At 37.9% G+C, this 20,654-nt stretch overlaps 5 protein-coding genes across 8 annotated transcripts; 4 read left to right on the forward strand and 1 right to left on the reverse strand.

Annotated features, from left to right (window-relative positions):
* The first annotated feature begins 566 nt into the window (after window positions 1-566).
* On the forward strand, window positions 567-3,885 carry LOC111782979 (probable pyruvate, phosphate dikinase regulatory protein, chloroplastic). Of its 2 annotated transcripts, XR_002813249.1 has the most exons (4): window positions 567-1,208; window positions 1,403-2,042; window positions 2,117-2,285; window positions 3,767-3,885. XR_002813249.1 is itself a non-coding variant. In XM_023663843.1 (3 exons), the coding sequence occupies exons 1-3, from the start codon at window positions 744-746 to the stop codon at window positions 2,218-2,220; spliced, it is 1,209 nt and encodes a 402-aa protein (XP_023519611.1). In that variant the 5' UTR covers window positions 567-743; the 3' UTR covers window positions 2,221-2,455. The 2 variants fall into 2 exon arrangements, 1 of the variants encoding a protein (XP_023519611.1); XM_023663843.1 differs by lacking the exon at window positions 3,767-3,885 and having other exon boundaries at window positions 2,117-2,455.
* LOC111782987 lies at window positions 3,196-5,593 on the reverse strand. Of its 3 annotated transcripts, none has more exons than XM_023663851.1 (6): window positions 5,370-5,593; window positions 4,889-5,018; window positions 4,649-4,828; window positions 4,444-4,537; window positions 3,780-4,017; window positions 3,196-3,697 (listed from the first exon to the last, which is right to left on the reverse strand). In XM_023663851.1, the coding sequence occupies exons 2-6, from the start codon at window positions 4,904-4,906 to the stop codon at window positions 3,616-3,618; spliced, it is 612 nt and encodes a 203-aa protein (XP_023519619.1). In that variant the 5' UTR covers window positions 4,907-5,018; window positions 5,370-5,593; the 3' UTR covers window positions 3,196-3,615. The 3 variants fall into 3 exon arrangements, with proteins under 3 accessions (XP_023519619.1, XP_023519617.1, XP_023519618.1); XM_023663849.1 differs by having other exon boundaries at window positions 4,444-4,543; window positions 5,370-5,590; XM_023663850.1 differs by having other exon boundaries at window positions 4,444-4,543; window positions 4,889-5,059; window positions 5,370-5,590.
* Window positions 5,594-7,977: 2,384 nt separating this feature from the next.
* On the forward strand, window positions 7,978-8,863 carry LOC111782986 (NDR1/HIN1-like protein 26). Its single transcript, XM_023663848.1, has one exon. The coding sequence runs from the start codon at window positions 7,987-7,989 to the stop codon at window positions 8,656-8,658; it is 672 nt and encodes a 223-aa protein (XP_023519616.1). The 5' UTR covers window positions 7,978-7,986; the 3' UTR covers window positions 8,659-8,863.
* A 1,568-nt stretch (window positions 8,864-10,431) lies between these two features.
* LOC111782972 (cysteine-rich receptor-like protein kinase 10) lies at window positions 10,432-13,465 on the forward strand. The gene is made up of 7 exons (XM_023663838.1): window positions 10,432-11,254; window positions 11,326-11,463; window positions 11,544-11,665; window positions 12,184-12,394; window positions 12,477-12,714; window positions 12,787-12,937; window positions 13,030-13,465. Exons 1-7 carry the CDS (start codon window positions 10,432-10,434, stop codon window positions 13,345-13,347), a joined length of 2,001 nt encoding a protein of 666 aa, XP_023519606.1. The 3' UTR covers window positions 13,348-13,465.
* Window positions 13,466-14,993: 1,528 nt separating this feature from the next.
* LOC111783516 (cysteine-rich receptor-like protein kinase 25) lies at window positions 14,994-20,178 on the forward strand. Its single transcript, XM_023664445.1, has 8 exons — window positions 14,994-15,976; window positions 17,372-18,289; window positions 18,363-18,497; window positions 18,600-18,727; window positions 19,036-19,246; window positions 19,359-19,596; window positions 19,679-19,829; window positions 19,912-20,178. Exons 1-8 carry the CDS (start codon window positions 15,025-15,027, stop codon window positions 20,176-20,178), a joined length of 3,000 nt encoding a protein of 999 aa, XP_023520213.1. The 5' UTR covers window positions 14,994-15,024.
* The last annotated feature ends 476 nt before the right edge of the window (window positions 20,179-20,654 follow it).

Genomic DNA, 20,654 nt, shown 5'->3' on the forward strand with positions numbered 1-20,654 from the left:
TCGTAGTTTTGGTTTGGGTTTCCCAAAAAGGTCTCATAGCAATGGAGATAGTATTATTTGATTATAAATCTATGACCATTCCCTAAATTAACTGATGTTGGACTTTCATCATCCAATACCTCTCTTCGAACAAATTACGTCTCCCCTTAATCGAGGCTTGACTCTTTTGAAGTCTTAGTCATTTTTTACTATGCCTTCGAGGAGGCTCGACTCATTTTCTTTTGGAGTCCTTTGTTCGACATTTGAGAATTTACCAATTTATTGGTACGACTAAGTTTAGAGCATGACTCTGATACCATGTTAGATGAACACGACTCTCTACAAGGCCTCGTATAAATATAGAAAGTATTATTTGTTTATAAACCCATGATCCAACATCTCCCCATTATAAATCTACATATTTATAAATAAATAGTACTATCTTCATTGTTACCAGACATTTTTTGAAAGTCCAAAACAAAACTTTTTGTGACTAGAACTTATATTCAGAGTGGACAATATCATGCCACTAGTGCTCATGGGTCTTTGTATGGCCGTGCAATGAAGATGAAGATAAAAAAAAAAAAAAGGGAGAGAAGATATTTTTGTGACGAACAAAGATGGAAGATATTTTGAAATTGTGAACTGATCGACCGCTTTCATATGTGAGGAACATTTACAGAACCTCCAGAAATTTCTTTCCATCATCGTCTTCATTGAATCTCCGCTGAGTTATCGATGATTTGAATTTCCCCATTACTGGAATGGCTTCTTCCACCTTCAGCTGGTCCATCACCCCTCACACGCCCAGTTACCCAACTCCCAAACCTAGAAATCAACCTACCTTCTCCAATTCTATCATCAACAACCAATCATCCTCCGAATCCGGGCCACAGGTTCGCAAATCCAAGGGTAGCCCCCAATTGAATCGCTGGTCTAGGGCTCGCGCTTTACGATCGGGGCACAAATTGCAGCGCCACAGCAATCGGACTACTCAGGCTGTCGAGCTGCGTTCTCCCGATTCGCCCACTGACAGAGCCCCACCGGAACCTGCTCTTAAAGGAAGAGATGGCGACGATGATGTGGAGAGAATAGTTGGGAAGTCCATTTATATGGTGTCTGATGGCACTGGATGGACGGTGGAGCACTCCGTCACCGCCGCCTTGGGCCAGTTCACTCATTGTTTGGTGGATCGTGTTTGCCCTGTTAGCACCCATTTGTTCTCTGGGGTAATTCTGGATTTCTTCTTACCGATTTTGTTGTTTCTCTTTTTGTTCTAATTTGTTTCGCAATCGGACGTTCTAAACTTTTCCCAATTCATATATGATTAGGGTTTTGTAGGAAGCTGGTAGGGCGTTAGATTAAGTCTTTTGAATTTGCACTGAATTTTTGCTGTTACAAACAAAACACACACAAATGGCAGGTTGATGATGTAGAGCGATTACGGGAGATAGTAAAACAAGCAGCCAAAGAGGGCGCTATGCTTGTTTATACTTTAGCTGATCCATTCATGGCTGAATCTGCCAAGCAAGCTTGCAAACTGTGGGGCATTCAATCCAATGACATACTGGGACCATTAACAGAAGTTGTTGCATCACATCTTGGTGTCTCACCGTCCGGTCTTCCTCGTGGGGCTTTCGGCAATAATCTCCCGCTTACCGACGAGTACTTTCGTCGGATTGAAGCTATTGAGTTTACAATCAAACAAGACGATGGTGCATTGCCTCAAAACTTGAACAAAGCTGACATTGTTCTTGCTGGTGTATCTCGAACAGGGAAGACGCCATTGTCCATTTATCTTGCACAAAAGGGATATAAGGTGGCTAATGTGCCGATCGTAATGGGGATCAAACTCCCAAAGAACCTGTTCGAAGCAGACCCTGAAAAGGTGTTTGGTTTGACTATAAATCCGATTGTGTTGCAAACAATAAGAAGAGCAAGAGCCAAGAGTTTGGGATTTTGTGATGAAATGAGAAGTACCTATTCAGAAATGGATTTTGTTAGAAGGGAACTGGATTTTGCTGGAAAGATCTTTGCTCAAAACCCCACATGGCCTGTGATAGGTATTAAGTTGATCAAAACATAGAAATGCTCTGCCATTTATCATTGACTGTAGTTTTATTTGTTTGGCTTGCAGAGGTGACAGGGAAGGCCATAGAAGAAACTGCCGCCGTCATATTGAGGCTTTACCACGATAGAAAGCACAAGTGTTCGATGCCAACAATATCAAAGCGCTACTAGAGACATTAAAGCTAAGCCATGAAGGCACGATGGTATCAGTGCTCAATAAGATGTCGCTCAATCTTGTTAGTCTTGACATAGAACTTTAATACGTTTACTGAATGCATTTCCTTCTTTCCACAAGCATGGTCTGAAGTCACTTTCCATTTGCAACGTTTATCGCTTCTTGTTTTACTTGAAACAGTTGATTAAATGCCTGTGAATAAGATCACATCCTGAAATGGGAATAAGAGAAGTTCTGCACCTTTGTTTGTGGGGGGATCATTTTCTCACGAGGCATTAGGTTCCAACCTCTAGTGTTAGTGTGGGTTGCAAAAAGATGGTATAGCCCATGATAGGTGTAATAGCCCAAGTCTACCACTAGCAGATATTGTTCGCTTTAACACATTATGGATTACCGTCAGCCTCATAGTTTTAGGGTCACGGTTTTAAAACGCATCTATTAGGGATATTAGGAAGAGGTTTTCACACCCTTTGTTTCCCTCTCCAACCGATGTGGGATCTCACAATCCACCCCCTTGGGGGCTCAGCGTTCTCGTACACTAGTCAATACCTGTCTCTAATACCATTTATAACAGCTTAAGTCTACTGCTAGCAGATATTGTCAGCTTTGGCTTGTTCTATCAGCCTCACGATTTTAATACGCGTTATTAGGGAGAGGTTTCCACCCCCTTCTAAGGAATGCTTCATTAGTCTCACGGTTTTAAAACGCGTCTATTAGAAAGAGGTTCCCACACCCTTCTAAGAAATGCTTCGTTTTCCTCTCCAACCGACATAAGATCTCACAATAGGCCCCCCCCAAAGCCAAAGTATTGCTCTAGGAATCAAACAAAAACACTGGTTGAACAAATTGAAATGCGCATGCATTGAGGACATTCAAATACACTTAGTGTTTGTAGGAGTGTAGCCCACTGTTGTTGCTCACATGGAAGCCACAGAATACAAAGACATGGCACTTATAAACAATGAATATTGGAGGAAAAGGAGAACTTTAAGGTATTTGAAGAGTAACCAAATCAGATCAGTCACCACCAAACCCTCCACTAATCTTAGCAGATGGAGAAATCCACACCACACTGCTTCAAATCACAAGTGAACCACGTTTGTATTCTGAACTCTTTCATCTGTCAATTTTCGTAACAAAACAAAACAAAAAGAAAAAAAAGGGAAAAGATTCAATTCCTTTGTCACATTCTAGTTTGTCACTTTCTTCCTTTCCTAATAAACTAATGTAAATGTGCCAACCATGAGAAAACCTGCTGTTCTTCTTGCTTTTAATCTGCACTTTTGTCTTTCCCATCATTCTATCTCTTTGTACAAACATCTTCAAGTCATTCTCATATCTGTGTTCTGTTGTGTGTGTTCTTCTGCTTCTTCCTTTCCCTGCAGTTATAATTAATCAAATCCCCGCTCCTCGGCGTCGGGTTTTCCGATGGCCAAGGTGAAGTATATCAGTATCATGCTCCCTATACACGACCTGCACCAAACACAGCACCATTTAGAGCCTGAAAATAACAAACAAATAACGAAAGTTTGATGCATACAGGGACAGAACTTACACAGTGGCAAACAAGAGAAGAACTTTCTTGGGGTCCAAAAACCACGAAGATGAAGGCCTCCTGAAGCTGTTTCTTCTAAGAAAGCCTCGTTCAACCGGCGCCGCCGCCGTGTTCGCTGTGGTTATAGTGATCTGATGATGAACTTGTGCAACTCCCAAATGATCTTGCTGTGACCCCACTGCCACTGCCACTGCCACCGCCGCCCCTGCTTTTTCCGCCATGGTAGCTCCAACTGCAACTGAAAATTGCACAATTCAGGGGACCCACAATTTTTCAAAATTCAAACTCTGTTTTCCCCTGTTTTTCAAATGAACTGCTCAAACAAGTTGAAATATTCTGTGTCGAGTTAAGATTAAAAAAAACATTGTCACTGACATTTAACCAAAATCCCAGAAATTTTCTCCAAAAATTTAAAATCCCCACCAAACGTGCACATTAAATGCAATTATATATAAACAAAAACATTATTCAAACATATAATAAGTTCAGTCGAATGAATCAGAATCGCCCATCTCATACTACAGGTTGGCTCGATCCCACTACTGGCGCACATCAATATAATATATAGTATTATAATCAAATATATCAAACAAAGTTACTTCTTTTTTTTTTCCTTTTTTTGTTCATCATCTTCTATTTTTATCGAAGATGATGATGATGGTACCTGTTGGAGATGATGAATCTCTATCCATAGGAGCGGTATTGCTAGCAATCATCTTGTCGCCGCCACGCTGAGACCCTTTTCGGGATAAATTTCTCTGCAACTTTCAATTTTTTTTTGAAAAAAAAGTAAGAATCACAACAAAAGCGTCACCAATTTTTCATCGCAATTCGAAATTCATAACAAAACCCGCAAAGAAAAAACGTACTGTAATTCTGGGATTTGTGTTGGGTTCTTTAGTTCCGCCATTGGAGAACCCATTCATATCGATGACGAAGCTATCCGAATTTGCAGAGTAATGCACTCCGTTCGGCTGATTACAAACTGAAATTTTCTGGGAATTTTTCGTTTCTTCCAATTCATCAACTTCCCGAAGAACAGCCGAATTCTAACACGNAAAAACAGGGGAAGAAGAACAGATCATAACAAAACTGAAAAAAGTAGTCACCAATTTGGGAATTTCCATCACTTTCTCGTAAATGAATTGTGAGAGAGAGAGACAGAGAGAGAAAGAGAGGGCGTGTTCTTCGTGAAAACTTCCGCACCGAATTGGGCAATTTGGGGGGTCGACCACGAAGCTTCATATAAAAGATGGGTACTTACAGATAAGTCAAAACAACTGCAATTATTTATTTATACATCAAATTTGGTTTCTGAGTACAAACAGATTAACAAATCCCGTGATACAAAACAAAAAAATAGCCACAAACAAGAACGGAATAAAAAACTAATTATTGGTTTCAACAAATTATATTAAATTCCTTTTCACAAACCTCAAGAGAACCACCATAGAAAAACACAGGGAAACCTTCAAAAATTTAAGTAAAAAAAACATAATGATCTTTCTTTCTTTCTTTCTTAATCTTGAAACAAGCAGAACCCCATCTTCTTCAACCGGAAGAACACGAAGAACAAGATGAAGAACTGACCTGAAACAGCAAAATTTGATTCTGGGCAGAGCTGAAAATTCTGATACAGTGGAGAAATGGCGAAAAAGAAACAAAATCAAAGTGAAAGAGACAAAGAACGAAAGGGAACCAAGAATCCGATCATGTGTGAGTGTGTGTTGGAAGAAAGAAAGCGCCGAATTTGGGATTTATAGACAAACACTCGCGCACACACAAAACAAGATTAAGAATGATTAATTACATTCAAATTCAATTAAGTAGCTTATTAATTTGTTTTAGCAGACATGTATGTTCTTATTTAATGATATGATAATGATGTTTTTTATTTTATTTTATTTTAAGATATAGTTAGAAATGAGCGTGACATTGTTAATGTTGGATGGATTTATTTTAATATAAAGATAGGTATTAAAATATATAATGATGAAGATGGTGATAGGAAATGGTTGCGTGTTTAAACTAAGTTTTATGAGAGATAGTGGCTTGGAAATGTGTAGATCCCATCCAATTGACCTTCACTAATCAATCACTAACGACATTTCGTTCTTAATTTATCTTTTAAGGTCGTTGGTTCATTGGACTTGTAGACAAGTTTATACCGTCCTCTCGAATCTCTAATTTAGTAGTTGTTGATCCAGACGATCGAACAATATTAATAAATTACTACAGACTTTCATTTAATGTAAACATTCGAACGATTAGTAATGGTATCTTAAGTCGTCGAGAGAATATTAATTGTTAGACTCTCTGTCAAAAGTTAGAATTTCAAACCCTTGAGATGTGCTCATTGCTTAATAATAGTTTAAACGAGTAGACATTTTGATAATGGTATTAGAGTCAGACACCGAGTGCTATGCCAGCCAGCGAGGATGCTAGCCCCCGAAGTTAAGAGAGAGAAACGAAACATTTTTTTTTATAAGGGTGTGAAAATTTATCTCTAATAGATGCGATGAAAAGGCCAAAACAGACAATTTAATTGGTATTTACCCTTATGACAATTAGCTAACATTCTCTCGACCCAATTCATGGAGGAAAGAGTAGGCTTAGGATGTTGCAATTATTTTGTATGTCATTAATAACATTAAAAGAAAATTTATTAAACTTGTTTTGTATGCTTCACACACAATACTATATTTGGTGTAAATTAAATTTTCTAACAAATATGATTAAAAAAAAAATGATATTTATGTAATTATTGAAATAAAATTTGCAATTTCTCATTATATCTGATAATGAAAAGGAACATTTGGTTAATGCAAAATAAAGATAATATTTAATTTTTTTTTAATATCGTTCTTGCATTTGGGACCCTACGACGTCGTATCCTCTTCATTTCCTTTACTTTTATTGGATTATTAAGTAATTTAAAGTTGGACACCCTCTAAGTTAGTAGAGGTCATATGAGTTTAATCATTGTTATGGGATTTGACTTTTAAGAGGGGTTTGGATAATGTGAAGAATTAAAATTGATTTTGGGATTAGGAACGAAGAAATCAATGATTATACAACGATCTTAAGCAATTCTTATGATTTGCAACCTTATCTTTATTTAGAAAACACGATTCTTGAATTCAACTCTATGTCAGGCAGAAGAGGCAAATGATTCGATTCAATCTGTTAAAGGCAACGAACTATAATTCCATCACGTAATTTCACAACCAGAAGTTAATGTTATTCTTGAAAGTTTCTATAATTTGGAAAAGTGGAAGTGATGAACCCACGTTGGGATTATGGTGGCTTGGAAATGGTACCAAATTGATGTTCTTTTGTGGTATGTGATTACTTGATATTGAAGCCACACACAAGCTACTTTGAGTGAAAATGAATGCCCTTTTGCCACCCCACTTCAAGTCCTACCCTTTTTTTATTTTTATTTATTTCCATAATATGAATATACTAAAATCCCATAAATTAATATTTTTTTTTTTTGGATAATCTAATATAAATTTAAACTGCGACATTAAAAAAAGTCAAATTTCAATTATGATGGTTATAAATTTTGGGTAGATGATAATTTAGAGTTATAATATTTCATAAATATATTTTATTTAACTAATTATTGTCATAAAATATACATGATAATTAATTATAGTCGCAAGATATGAAAGTTACCACTCATGAGTTTTCATTTCGGTACATGTGAAGCTTGAAAAATGTAGTAAAAAAAGTACTTTCTTCAATTAATTACTAAATTTCTTTGCAATTCTACTCGATTTAGATTGCAGGTTTAAAATCATTCAAGCTTTACATTATCGACTTTTTATAAGGAAATTAAATTTAGAAGTTGGGCCAAGTACAGCCCACTAAGAGTGGACTAATGGGCCTAATGGGCCAACAAAAAAGTTGGGGAATACAATACAAGCATATGTTGATTAATATAATACAAGAAACCAATTGGGGGAAAAGAATATCAAACATTGAATAACAAAAACACCATTCTCCAAGCCCTACACAACTCCTTCAAAACAACAAACGCCAACTTTTTCAAATAAACAGACAAGAATAACTCGATTGCTTCATTGTTTTCTTTCTATTCTTTTCTTTCCTCGTAAAAATTCCCCCAACCAACATATTCCCTTTATATATTCACTACTTAAAGAGCACCCACCTCCCACACAATGCTTTGTGATCCTGCAAAATGAACACTCCCACCCAATTGGCGGAGACCAACACGCCAGAGCAGCGTCCAATCAAGCGCCACCACACGCCGCGCTATTACGCACAGCGTGTCAAGGACAGCCTAACCACGCGCGTCTCCAAGCTCATATGCGCCGTCTTCTTGGGCTTGTTGTTCATTGTGGGTATCATAATGTTTATATTGTGGCTTAGTTTACGACCCCACCGGCCCCGATTTTTCATTCACCATTTTTCAATTTTGGGTTTGGGCCTCGATAACGGCTACAAAAATCCCGAAATTGTCTTCAACGTCACGGCCCGAAACTCCAACCTTAACATTGGGATCTACTACGATTCCATGGTCGGTTCGGTTTATTATAAGAACCAGAAAATCGGGTCCACGCCGCTGCTGGATGAGTATTATGAAGGCCCCAAGACTACCAAGGTGCTGACGGCGGCGCTTAGTGGAGAGACGTTGAACGTCGATAGGCATCGGTGGATGGAGTTTAGTAAAGAGCGGTCTAAGGGAGCCGTCGGTTTCCGGTTGGAGATTTCGTCGACCATCCGGTTTAGAATATCCGCTTGGGATAGTAAGCGCCATGGTATGCACGCTAATTGTGACGTGTCGGTGGGCCGTGATGGGTTGGTTTTGCCTTCTTCCAAGGACGTGAGATGCCCGGTCTACTTTTCATGATTTTAATGCTTTTTCTTTGTTATTATTATTATTTTTTTTTTCAATAAAATAGATTTTTTTGAGTTCGGGTTTGTAACTTTGTTCGATTAATTGTTGGTGTGACCAAGTGGACTTCAATTCTAACATTTTCGGATGTAAACTGATTTAGACAGACGAAAAGTTTGATAAATAAAAGAATGAAATTATATTTTTTTTATTCATTATATTTCTTTTGATTCACGACAGATCTCTACAATGATATGATAGTGTCTACTATATAGTTGTATAGATATATTTTTTTTTTTTTTTGAAAAAAAAAAAAAAAAAGTAAAAAGTGGTAATTTTATTAGTTTAATAATTAGTGGAGGAGAATTGAGTCAAACCTCTTAGTCAAAACTGCAAAAATGATGGTTATTATTGTAATTTTCTTTTTAATTTTTAAAAAACTAATAGTAAATATGTCAAATAGTCCATGCTAATAAAATAATGCATAAGATCTTGTATCGGTTGAAAAGCATAACGAAACATTTCTATAACTGTGTAGAAACTTCTACCTAAAATGTGCGTTTTAAAACTGTGAGGCTGATGTCAATACGTAACGGATCAAAGCGAATAATATCTACTAGTAGTGGTCTCATGCTATTACAAATGATATTAGAGCCATACACCAAGCGGCGAGCCAGCGAGGACGCTGGTCCCCAAGGGTGTTACTTATGAGATCTCACATCAATTGGAGAGGAGAACGAAACATTTCTTATAAAATATGTGGAAATCTTTCCCTAAAAGACGTGTTTTAAAACCGTGAGGCTGATGACAATACGTAACGGGCCAAAGCAGACAATATCTAATAGTACTAGCTTCGAACTATTACAAATGGTATCATAGCCAAATATCAAGCAGTGTGTCAGCGAGGACGCTAGGCCCATGGACAATATCTAATAGCACTAGCCTCGAACTATTGCAAATGATATCATAGCCAAATATCAAGCAGTATGTCAGCGAGGACACTAGGTCCACAAGGGGGAGGGATTGTGAGATCTCATATCGATTGGAGAGAAGAACAAAACATTTTTACAAAGAGGTGGAAACCTCTATCTAAAAGAAGCATTTTATAATCGTGGAGCTGACGTTGAAATATAACGAACTAAAACAGACAATATCTGCTAGTGGTAGGCTTCGACTGTCACACAACAATATTATCCTATATCAATTTTTTATGCGAAAAGAAACCCAATTAAGTATTTTTATGATAATAAATATGAAATTAAGAATTTTGAAAGGTTAAAAATCAATTAAAAATTACGAAATATTTGATAAAATTTATCTTTTTTTTAATACCAACAAATTTAAGTATAATTCAAATATTAAATTATTTATTCAAAGATGCAAAATTGACTTGAGAGATGAATAAAATTCGACAAAATTAGTGAAGAACGACACGTAGTTTCCTCAAGCATTCAAATCCAATTAAAAACACACATTTATTTTTTCATACCTGCCCAAAGCTGACCCCACACTGCCCCCACTTCGTTTTCCTTCCAATTTCTGACCGCTTTTCCTAACCCAATTTTCCACATAAATAAATATAAATAAATCTTAATCATAATAATAATTCACTATATTAACCAAATGAAAAAGCTTATCCTCTGTTTCCATTTCCGACATTGACTTCACTCTGTTCCAATTTGGAGGTTGACTTCTTGTCGGTCTTCTTCCGATTCTTTCGCCAAATTTGTTCTCATAAGTTCCACCATTTCTTCCCAAATCGTAAGCAAACTCAATTGCTTCTTCACGATGCTCAATTTTGTTACTTTCCTCTTCATCCTCTGTTTCCTTATCCATGGAAACGCTCAGATCCCTGTTTCTTACCCATATCGGAGTTGCTTGCCGGGAAATTTCACTCAGAACAGCACCTATCACTCCAATCTCGATCTCCTCTTTTCAAATCTCTCCGCCAACGGCCCACCAAAGAACAGATTCTTCAATACCTCCGCCGGCCGACCCCCAAACGATGCCGTTTACGGCCTCTTCCAGTGCCGTGGAGACGTCTCCGACTCCGGCTGCCGATCTTTATTAGCCACCGCAATCAAGGACGTAGCCCGGGAATACTGCCCCCTGAGTAAAGGCGCTGTGGCTTGGTACGATGAATGCATACTCCGCTACTCCGACCAACCTTTCTTTTCCGACGTTTCCACAAAGCCAAGTATGTCGTTACTGAATACGGCTGAAATAGACGTCGACAAGGCTCCATTCAACCAACTAGTCATGTCCACGTTGAGAGCCACCGCGGCTCGAGCTGCTAACGCCTCGGTGGGCGAATTGTTTGCAACCCAGGAGGCTAATTTCACATCAGATCTAACCCTTTACACTCTAGCACAGTGTACCGGCGATTTGTCCAATACCGATTGCGAACTATGCTTACGCCAAGCTATCAATGGTATTCCGAGTTGTTGCAGTAATAAACGAGGTGGGAGAGTTCTGTTTCCCAGCTGTTATGTTCGCTACGAAGTTTACATGTTTTACGAACAAACGCCGACGAATTCCGTACCGCCACCGGCGACTACCCCGCCCAATAACACCACCCCAACACCGCCTCTTCCTCCTCCTCCTACACCAGGTAATCTCTGTTCTATTTTCCTTCCGATGGAGTCGTTTTGTGAAGAAAAACATGATGAATTTGTTGAACAGGGAAGAGAAGAATCTCAACGATGTTAATTGTGGCCATTGTGGCTCCTATTACCATATCCATCCTGCTCTTTGTTCTGGGATGTTGCTTCCTGCGCCAGAGAGCTAGGAACAGACACTCTCCTGTAAAGGAAGATAGTGGTAAGTGTTGTTCTTTAATCCTAGTTGTGAAATTCATCTCTGAAATTATATGAAGCCATTTCTGGGTATGATTTGTGCAGTTGTTAATGAGATGACCACCATGGAATCTCTGCAATTTGATTTCAAAACAATCGATTCAGCTACCAACAAGTTTTCAGAGGAAAACAAATTGGGAGAAGGCGGATTTGGAGTTGTCTTCAAGGTACCAACCACTTACTTAAACCTACCAAATTTCGTTTAATACGGCTAATTTACGGAATGATCATAGATTTATAAGTATATACATATACATTGGTATGAGGCCTTTTAGTGAAGCCTAAACCAAAACCACAAGAACTTATGCTCAAAGTGGACAATATCATACCACTGTGGAGATCTATGATTCCTAACATGTTATTAGAGATATCCCCTTAATTAGTTATGTAAATAGAATCCTTAAGTGTCGAATAAAGGGTGTACTGTGTTCGAGAACTCCAGAGAAGGCACTGAGCCTCGGTTAAGGAGAGGAGGCTGTTCGAGGGCTTCATAGACCTTAAAGGAGGCTCTATAGTGTACTTTGTCCAAGGGGAGGATCGTTGGGAGGGATTCTCACATTCGGCTAATTTAGGGAATGGCCATGATCTCCGTTGATAAGAGTGGACAAAATATCATACCACTGTGAAGACGTGTGCTTCCTAACCGTAGTTACCGTAGTTACTTAGATATATGTTACAATTTCAGGGGAGGCTTGAAAATGGAGAAGAAATAGCTGTGAAAAGGCTATCAAGAGGGTCTCTGCAAGGTTCTGAAGAGTTCAAGAATGAGGTTATGTTGGTTGCTCAGCTTCAGCACAGAAATCTTGTAAGGCTATTGGGATTTTGCTTGGAGGGTGAAGAAAAGATACTCATCTATGAATACATTCCCAACAAAAGCCTCGACTTTTTCTTATTTGGTTTGTTCTTCAACTTCATTTTCATATTCCACTTTGTTTCATTTCTTTACTCTGTTTCAATTCGATTGTTCATAATCTGTAGATCTCGAGGGACAAACACAGTTGGATTGGTTGAAACGATATAAGATCATCAATGGAATTGCTCGAGGAATGTTGTACCTACATGAAGATTCTCGTCTCCGAATTATTCACCGTGATCTTAAAGCGAGTAACATCTTGTTAGATGAATATATGAACGCGAAAATTTCGGATTTTGGTATGGCAAGAATTATTCAAGTGGATGAAAGTCAAGTAAATACAAAAAGAATCGTCGGTACCTAGTAAGTTTTTCTTCTTACCTTAAATCTTCCTCTTACTTAGAACGATTATTATTGACAATTTTTGTGTTTCAGTGGTTATATGTCTCCTGAGTATGCAATGCACGGAATTTTCTCCATGAAATCTGATGTGTATAGCTTTGGAGTCTTGGTGTTGGAGATTTTAAGTGGTCAGAAGAACAGTAGTTTTTATTTGTCGGATCTTGCCGAAGACCTTTTGACCTACGTAAGTCGACGTTGAATTAACGTAGTAAATAGTGCATTACAAAACCGAACTCTCAAACCCCTTATTGTTTATTGTTTTTGCTCTTATATTAGGCTTGGAAGTTGTGGAAGACCGAACAACCATTAGAAATATTGGACCCAGTTCTGAGAAATAGCTACTCAAGAAATGAGGTGCTTAGGTGCATTCATATTGCTTTATTGTGTGTTCAAGAGGATTCTAGCCAAAGACCTGCCATGGCGTCCATTGTTCTTATGCTTAATAGCAATTCAGTCACTTTGCCATTGCCGGAAGAGCCAGCGTTCTTCATGCGTAGTAAGGACACTAATATTAAAGACAGTGATATTTCTACCAATCAATTTGCCCAATGGTCTGTCAATGACGCATCCATTTCAGAGTTGCATCCACGATAAAGTATGTCTCATCTTTTTTTTTAGTACAACAAATTCGAATATAAAAATTTAAATTTGCCAACCGATGTAATTATAACAACCCATGTCTAAGCAAATATTGTCACTTTAGCCCGTTATATATCGCTATCAATCTCATAAAATTTTTAAAACACGTATGTTAGGGAGAGGTTACGCTTATAAGGAATGTTTCGCTTCCTTCTCCAACCGATGTGGGATCTCACAATCCACCTCCCTTGGGGGCCAGCATCCTTGCTGGCACGCCGCTAGTGTCTGACTCTGACATCATTTGTAACGAAACATTCCATATAACGGTATAGAAACCTCTCCCTAGGAGACGCATTTCAAAACCGTGAGGCTGACGACGATACATAACAAATCAAAGCTGACAATATTTATTAGTGGTGGGCTTGAAGTGTTACAAACAGTATATATCAATTACTATTGAATTATACTCACTAATGTATATTAATTTTTATTGCTTTCATATTTTCTCAATTTAAATCTTTAATTTTTTTTAGCTTAATCTTTTCAAATTATAATATTTAGAGGATAAGATTATAAGATTTAAAAATGAGTATAAAAATATTGTCACATAAGGCAAAAAAAAAAAAAAAAAACCCTAAACGTTAGGGGATGTTAATGTGAAAAGGAGAAGTTAAAAGGACATAAGCTCAATTATTCCGCATTTATGGTTTAATTATCGTTTTTTAATTACTTTTCTTTGTTTATTAAAAAGACGTGGAAAATCAAGGTTTGAATTTATGAATTTTTCTTTTTTCTTATCTTGTCGGGTGCTAAAACATAGACAAACGACACGACCAAGAAATTAATTTGGCCATTGACTTGACCTCATATTTATTCATTTTAATTTTAATTTCAGAATAATTGTCAACTAATTTTTTTTTTTTTAATTTTTAGGAATTTAAACTTACAATAATTTACTAAATTACAGANATATATATATATATATATATATATATATATATATATATATATATATATATATTATATTCGTCTTGCGCCCGTGTTTTGTTCTCTTCTATTTTCACTCCGATATTCATTTATTCTCAAATTTAAGTAAGTAAACTACCAATTTAATATTGATAGTGTTATGATCCGTCAATATTTAAAATTTAAAATTTTCTTTTGATTTAATTAAAGAACACGATAATTAAACTAAAAATGTTGAATAATTATCCTAAATATTTAGGGTATATTTACATAAAATAATAATAATAATAATAATAAATTTCATGAGAGAAAAGTCATTATAAAAAATACATACCAAAATTCAGAAATTCAGGCAGAAAATGTGGATAAATATTTTAATGTGACATAAGGTCAATTATTCATCATTATTAGTTTAATTATCCTTACTTTTCTTTCTCTTTATTAAATGAATCGTAGAAAAAGGGCAGAAAGACTGACCCGGAAGAACATTGACCTGATCGTTGACTTGACTCTGTCCCTTCGTTGACTTCAAGTGGGGACCACAACTCTCCATTTATTACCCTACTTTTATTTCCCACCAACTGTACAATACAGTTTGACTTGGGAATCATGTCNAAAAAAAAAAAAAAAAAAAAAAAAAAACACAAAAGTAAAATTAAAATTGGGGATTTGAAGTTGTTAAATACTAACGCAAAATGAAGAGGCGAAGGAATAAAATTGGTTAAGATGCTGAATTTTGTGGTGTTTCTTTCCTTCCTCCTCAGCTTCCCCATCCATGGAAGCGCAGAGTTTTATCCCGACCCCTTCCGTTACTGCTCCAACGCCACCTTCTCACCCAACTCCACCTTCCTTTCCAATCTTCAAACCCTCTCTTCCACTCTCTCCTCCAATGCTTCTCACAATTTCTATCACAATTCTTCCGTAGGCCGACAGAAATCTCCTAATTCCACCGCTGTCTACGGCGACTTCCAGTGCCGTGGGGATCTCAACGCCACCGCCTGCCGACAGTGCGTGGCCACGGCCACTGCCAATTCCACGCAGAGCTACTGCCCTCGTAGTGTAGAGGCGGTTATTTGGTTGGACGAGTGCTTTTTGCGATATTCCAATGAATCTTTCTTTTCCATCGTGGCTGAACGGCCGATGTTGATTTTGATTAATAACAATGCGATTGAGGAGGATGAAAGTGGGTTTGATCGGATTGTGGGCTCTGCGTTGAACCATACGGTTGCTAATGCTTCTTCGGTGAAAGGGGCGTTGAAATTTGCGACCAAGGAAGCGAATTTCAAAGACGCGATTGTTTACACGCTGGCTCAATGTACAGGGGATTTGTCCACTTCTAATTGTGGGAAATGCTTGAGAGGCGCTCTTCAAAATTACCCTGGTTGTTGCAGCGGTAAAAAGGGTGGGAGAGTCTTGTCTCCTAGTTGTATGATTCGTTACGAGCTTTATCCTTTTTACGGCGGCGTTTCCCCCTCTAATGCTATTTCCACACCCCCTGCTTCTGCCCCTGCTTCTGCCCCTGCTCTGCCTCCGCCGCCGGAATCTTCTCCCGATTCCAACCCTCCTACGTCTGAGACTCCCTCCCCTCCGACGGCTTCTGTGTCAGCTCCGCCTCCTCCGTTGTCCTCCCCCCCTTCCGCTCCGACACCCTCTACAGCCTCTCCTCCTCTGCTTTCAGGTTATATATATTATTTATATACACACTCAATTCTTCATAATCGAAATTAAGTGTTGAGTTTATTGTTTTGATTAATTACCCACAAAAGTTTGACACAAAGGTTGTCTGTTTTGTTTGTTGGGACAGGAAAAGGGAGAGCGACGGTGGGTATGGTGATGGGCATAGTTGTTGCAGGCTTTCTTCTATGGAGTTTGTAATTTTTGACGTGTAGCCTTAAAATAAATAAAATTATTGTGTGAGAGATTTTATTTGACTGAATTACTTGTAATACTTAATTATGCCGGTAGTTTGTATTTATTTTATGTTTAATATATAAGTTTACCCATATTTATATATATTTTTGATACGTATTAATATTTATATTAAAAAAAAAATTAATTAATTAATTTTGAAATTCTAATGATAATATTTAATTATTAAAATTTATATTGTAATATTAAAAAATATATATATATATCTTTTATAAATTTTTAAATAAAAATTATATTGAAAAAAAATAAAAATATTAAATAACTATATTTTAAAATAATAATAAACTGAGAATTTTTTCTCTAGAGAGAATCTAATCTATATAAATTTTCTGGTAGGAATCTATTATTATAAAAATAAATAAGGAATTTGGAGAGATGGAAATGGAGGAGGCTTCTCTGTCCTTGTCCCGTGGACATCTTTACTCCACACACATATATGACACCTCTCCCATGATGAGACCTACAATAGATAAACGATTCGAGTTGGTTGAAGTTCTAGATCTCGACTAAAATTATAGGTCGCTTGAGCTTTGCATGAATTTCACCTAAAATCAGTTGAAATCTCGACGATAGGTGTTCATCAATGATCATAAATTTCAAGTATCACGTGTAGGGTATATGAACTTGTAGGCTACACTGATCTGGTTTGTCTCCGCTTAAACTTGGGACGTGGGTTCAATTTCTAAAGGTTCCAATCAACATGGGTATTTCTATTGCGAGTTGATTGTTCATCCATTGTGGATTTCATCGCATTGTTGGCGTTTACAACCTCTCAATAGAGCAATCCATCAACAATAACAACCTCTAAGCTAAGTCCCACATGAATCGATAACGACTACAAATAAGACCCAAAACTAGCTTGTAGTGACCAAAATGCAAAAGATTACAAGGTATAATGTTTCAATTCAATATTTAACCCATTATTTTCATAACATTCCAACCACGACATATTTGCAGTATATTAATATAATATTATGTTACAAAAAATTATATGATTGGAATAAAAAACATAGTTTGACCAAAGAGAAATCGTGTTGTGTTCTATTTCCAACATTCTTCGAGACACAGCAACATTGTTTAAATACAGAAAAATGTTCTTAAAATAGACTAATGGGTATTTAAATTGACCAAAATTATCATCAAGAAATCATCAATGGTCAAGAGTCAAAGTTTCAGTTTTTCTCGTTATATAATCCGATCATATCCTTCACTAATGGCGGCACGGCAGCCATGTTCCATTCAACCCTTCTCTTTTCCATCATCATCATCATCATCAGCAGCAGCAGCAGCCCTGCAGCTGCTCAGCCAAGTATCAGTTGTTCAAGCGACAACGGCAATTACACAGCCAACAGCACCTACAGAGCCAATCTCCACCACATCCTCTCTTCCCTCCCGACCGACAACCGCCTCGACCAAGGCTTCCTCAACACCTCCTATGGACAAACCCCCGACCGAGTCAATGCCATCGCCCTCTGCAGAGGAGACCTTAACCCAGAGCTCTGTCGCAGTTGCATCAGCGACTCTGTTTTGGACCTTCCCGAACAATGTCCCAATCAAAAGGAAGCTGTAATTTGGTACCCCAATTGCATGTTTCGCTATTCGGATCGACGGATTGTTGGGGTTTTGCGAGACACTCCTGCTTTTTGGATGTGGAACATTCAAGATGCGGTGGACCTGCAAGGGTTCAGCCTGGTGGTGCAGGGGCTGCTGGCGGACCTCGCAAAGGAGGCTGCTTCAGGGGATTCTAAGCTCAAGTTTGCTGCTGGGAATGTCAGCACTTTGAATGAGGATTATTTGAATGTTTATGGAATGATGCAATGCACGCCGGATATTTCACAGGCACAGTGCCTTGATTGCTTGCAAGTTGTTGCTGGCGTGGTTCAAACATGGTGTCCAGGGAAGATTGGAGCCAGAATTATTAGACCCAATTGTTTTCTCAGGTATGAGATTGTCAGTTTCTTTAACTCTACAGCCGTTTCGAGAGTTTCCCAGTCGCCCCGACCGCCGCCGACACCGCCATCACCTCCCTCCCTTTCACCAAATACAACCACCAATGCAGCAGGTTCTTTTCTTTTTGCATACTTTTTAGTCTGTTTATATCAATGGTTAAGTCTTACATTCATTTATCTTTGCAGGAAACGAGTCCGAGAGCTTAAAGACTGTCATCATAATAGTTGTTCCAATGGTTGTGGCTCTTGTATTTGTGGCATTAATTGTCAGCATCTTCATGTTTCTAAGAGCAAGAAAACAAAGGGTTAATGGAATTGCAAGTAAGAATCCATTCCAAAAGGGCAAACAGTTCAATTCTTGTGGTGTTTTTTGAAGTAAGAACTTGGAAATGAGTTCTACTTACACATTCACTTGTTCTTCAGGTTTAGAACTGGATGACACTGCAGATCTGGAAACTTTGGTGTTTGATATCAGTACTATAAGAACTGCAACCGATAACTTCTCAGAAGCAAATACTATTGGACAAGGTGGATTTGGCGCTGTTTACAAGGTTTGTGAGGAAATTTAGCTTTTGCATTGAATTAAAATGATTGGTATTCGTAGCGTCTATGAGATCCCACATCGATTGGAGAGAAGATTGAGCGTCAGTGTTCTCATTGGACCCTGAAAAGGGTGGATTGTGAGATCCTACGTCGGTTGAAGGGGAAAAGAAACATTGTTTATATCTTAGCAGACACGTTTTAAAAACCTTGAGAGGAAGCCCGAAAGGAAAAGCACGAAGAGGACAATATTTGCTAGCAGTGAGCTTGGGTTGTTACGGTGTCGAGACTCACTATGTTTTGTGTATTCTTTTGACAGGGAAGCCTTGTCAATGGGCAAGATATAGCAGTGAAAAGGCTCTCCCAGAACTCCATGCAAGGACAAAGTGAGTTCAAGAATGAAGTCCTGTTAGTGGCTAAACTACAGCACAGGAATTTAGTTCGGCTTCTCGGTTTCTGTCTCCACGAACACGAAAGGCTTTTAGTGTTAGAGTTTGTGAAGAACTCAAGTCTTGATAAATTCATATTTGGTAACGTTTCTTTACTTCAATCTTTGCATACTTCATGTCTGTTTTGTTCGAGTAACTCGAGTCATTAGTACATTGTGTCCTGCCTAATAAAACCCGTTGTTTTAATGTTTAGATCCGTTAAGAAGTCAAGATTTGGACTGGAATGCACGTTACAAGATCATTGGAGGTGTTGCTAGGGGTCTTGTTTATCTTCACGAAGATTCTCAAATTAAAATCGTTCATCGAGATCTCAAACCTGCTAATATTTTGTTAGACGCAGAAATGAATCCAAAAATTTCAGATTTTGGTATGGCAAGGTTGTTTCTACCCGATCAAACACGAGGAGATACAAGTAGAATTGTAGGAACTCAGTAAGTGCAAATACACGAAAAAAAACTCATTAATATATTATTCGTTCAGTGTTATTAACTTCACTCTCACCCTCTAATTCAGGGGATACATGGCTCCGGAGTATGCAATGTATGGAAAGTTTTCAAACAAGTTGGACGTGTTTAGCTTCGGTGTGTTAGTCTTGGAGATTGTGAGCGGTCAGAAAAACAGCTCTTTCCGTCAGGAAGATAACATACATGATCTTATAAGCTACGTGAGTATAAACATATCGTGAAATTACAACACTCGGTTTCATTGATCAAAAACCTAATGCTGATTGCAATGAATTGGTGTAGGCATGGAAGAACTGGAGGGCAGGAACAGCCTTGAATGTTGTAGATCCCATTTTGAGAAGTGGGTCAGTTAGTGAAATGAAGAAATGTATTCATATTGGGTTGCTTTGTGCTCAAGAAGATTCAGCTGATAGGCCAACTATGGACACTGTTCTTCTCATGCTTAATAGTGACACAATCACTCTCCCAATACTTTCTCCACCACCTGATTTCATGAGTATGAGCCTCACATCAGACATGTCTGGTTCCCATGTGATAGCCATGGAATGAGACGGGCCTTGACGTTAGTCGATATACGAAGCGTCGATTACTGAGCGACCCCCTCATTAATTTCAAAACATTGTCTTATTTCTACACTCCAAATATATATATATATATGGTAGCAAAGTAATATTGCTTGCTTTGACGTATTATGTATCGCCGTTGCTTCACTATTTTAAAAGGAGAAGTTTCCACGTCTTTATAAAGAATGTTTCGTTCTCCTCTCTAACTTATGTGGGGTTTCATAATCCACTCCTCTTAGGGCCAACATCCTCGCTCGCACACTGTCCGATGTCCTAGCTCTGATACTATTTATAACAACTCAAGCTCACCGATAACAAATATTGTCTGTTTTGACTTGTTACATATCGTTGTCAGTCTCACGATCTTAAAACACATCTGCTAGGGAGAGAAGGAATGTTAGATGTCACGTAAACGTCATGATAAGAAAAAGCAGAAAAAGCAGCAAATTCTCACCAAGTTAC

This window comes from Cucurbita pepo, chromosome LG20, assembly GCF_002806865.2.
Source record: "Cucurbita pepo subsp. pepo cultivar mu-cu-16 chromosome LG20, ASM280686v2, whole genome shotgun sequence".
Taxonomy (NCBI): domain Eukaryota; kingdom Viridiplantae; phylum Streptophyta; class Magnoliopsida; order Cucurbitales; family Cucurbitaceae; genus Cucurbita; species Cucurbita pepo.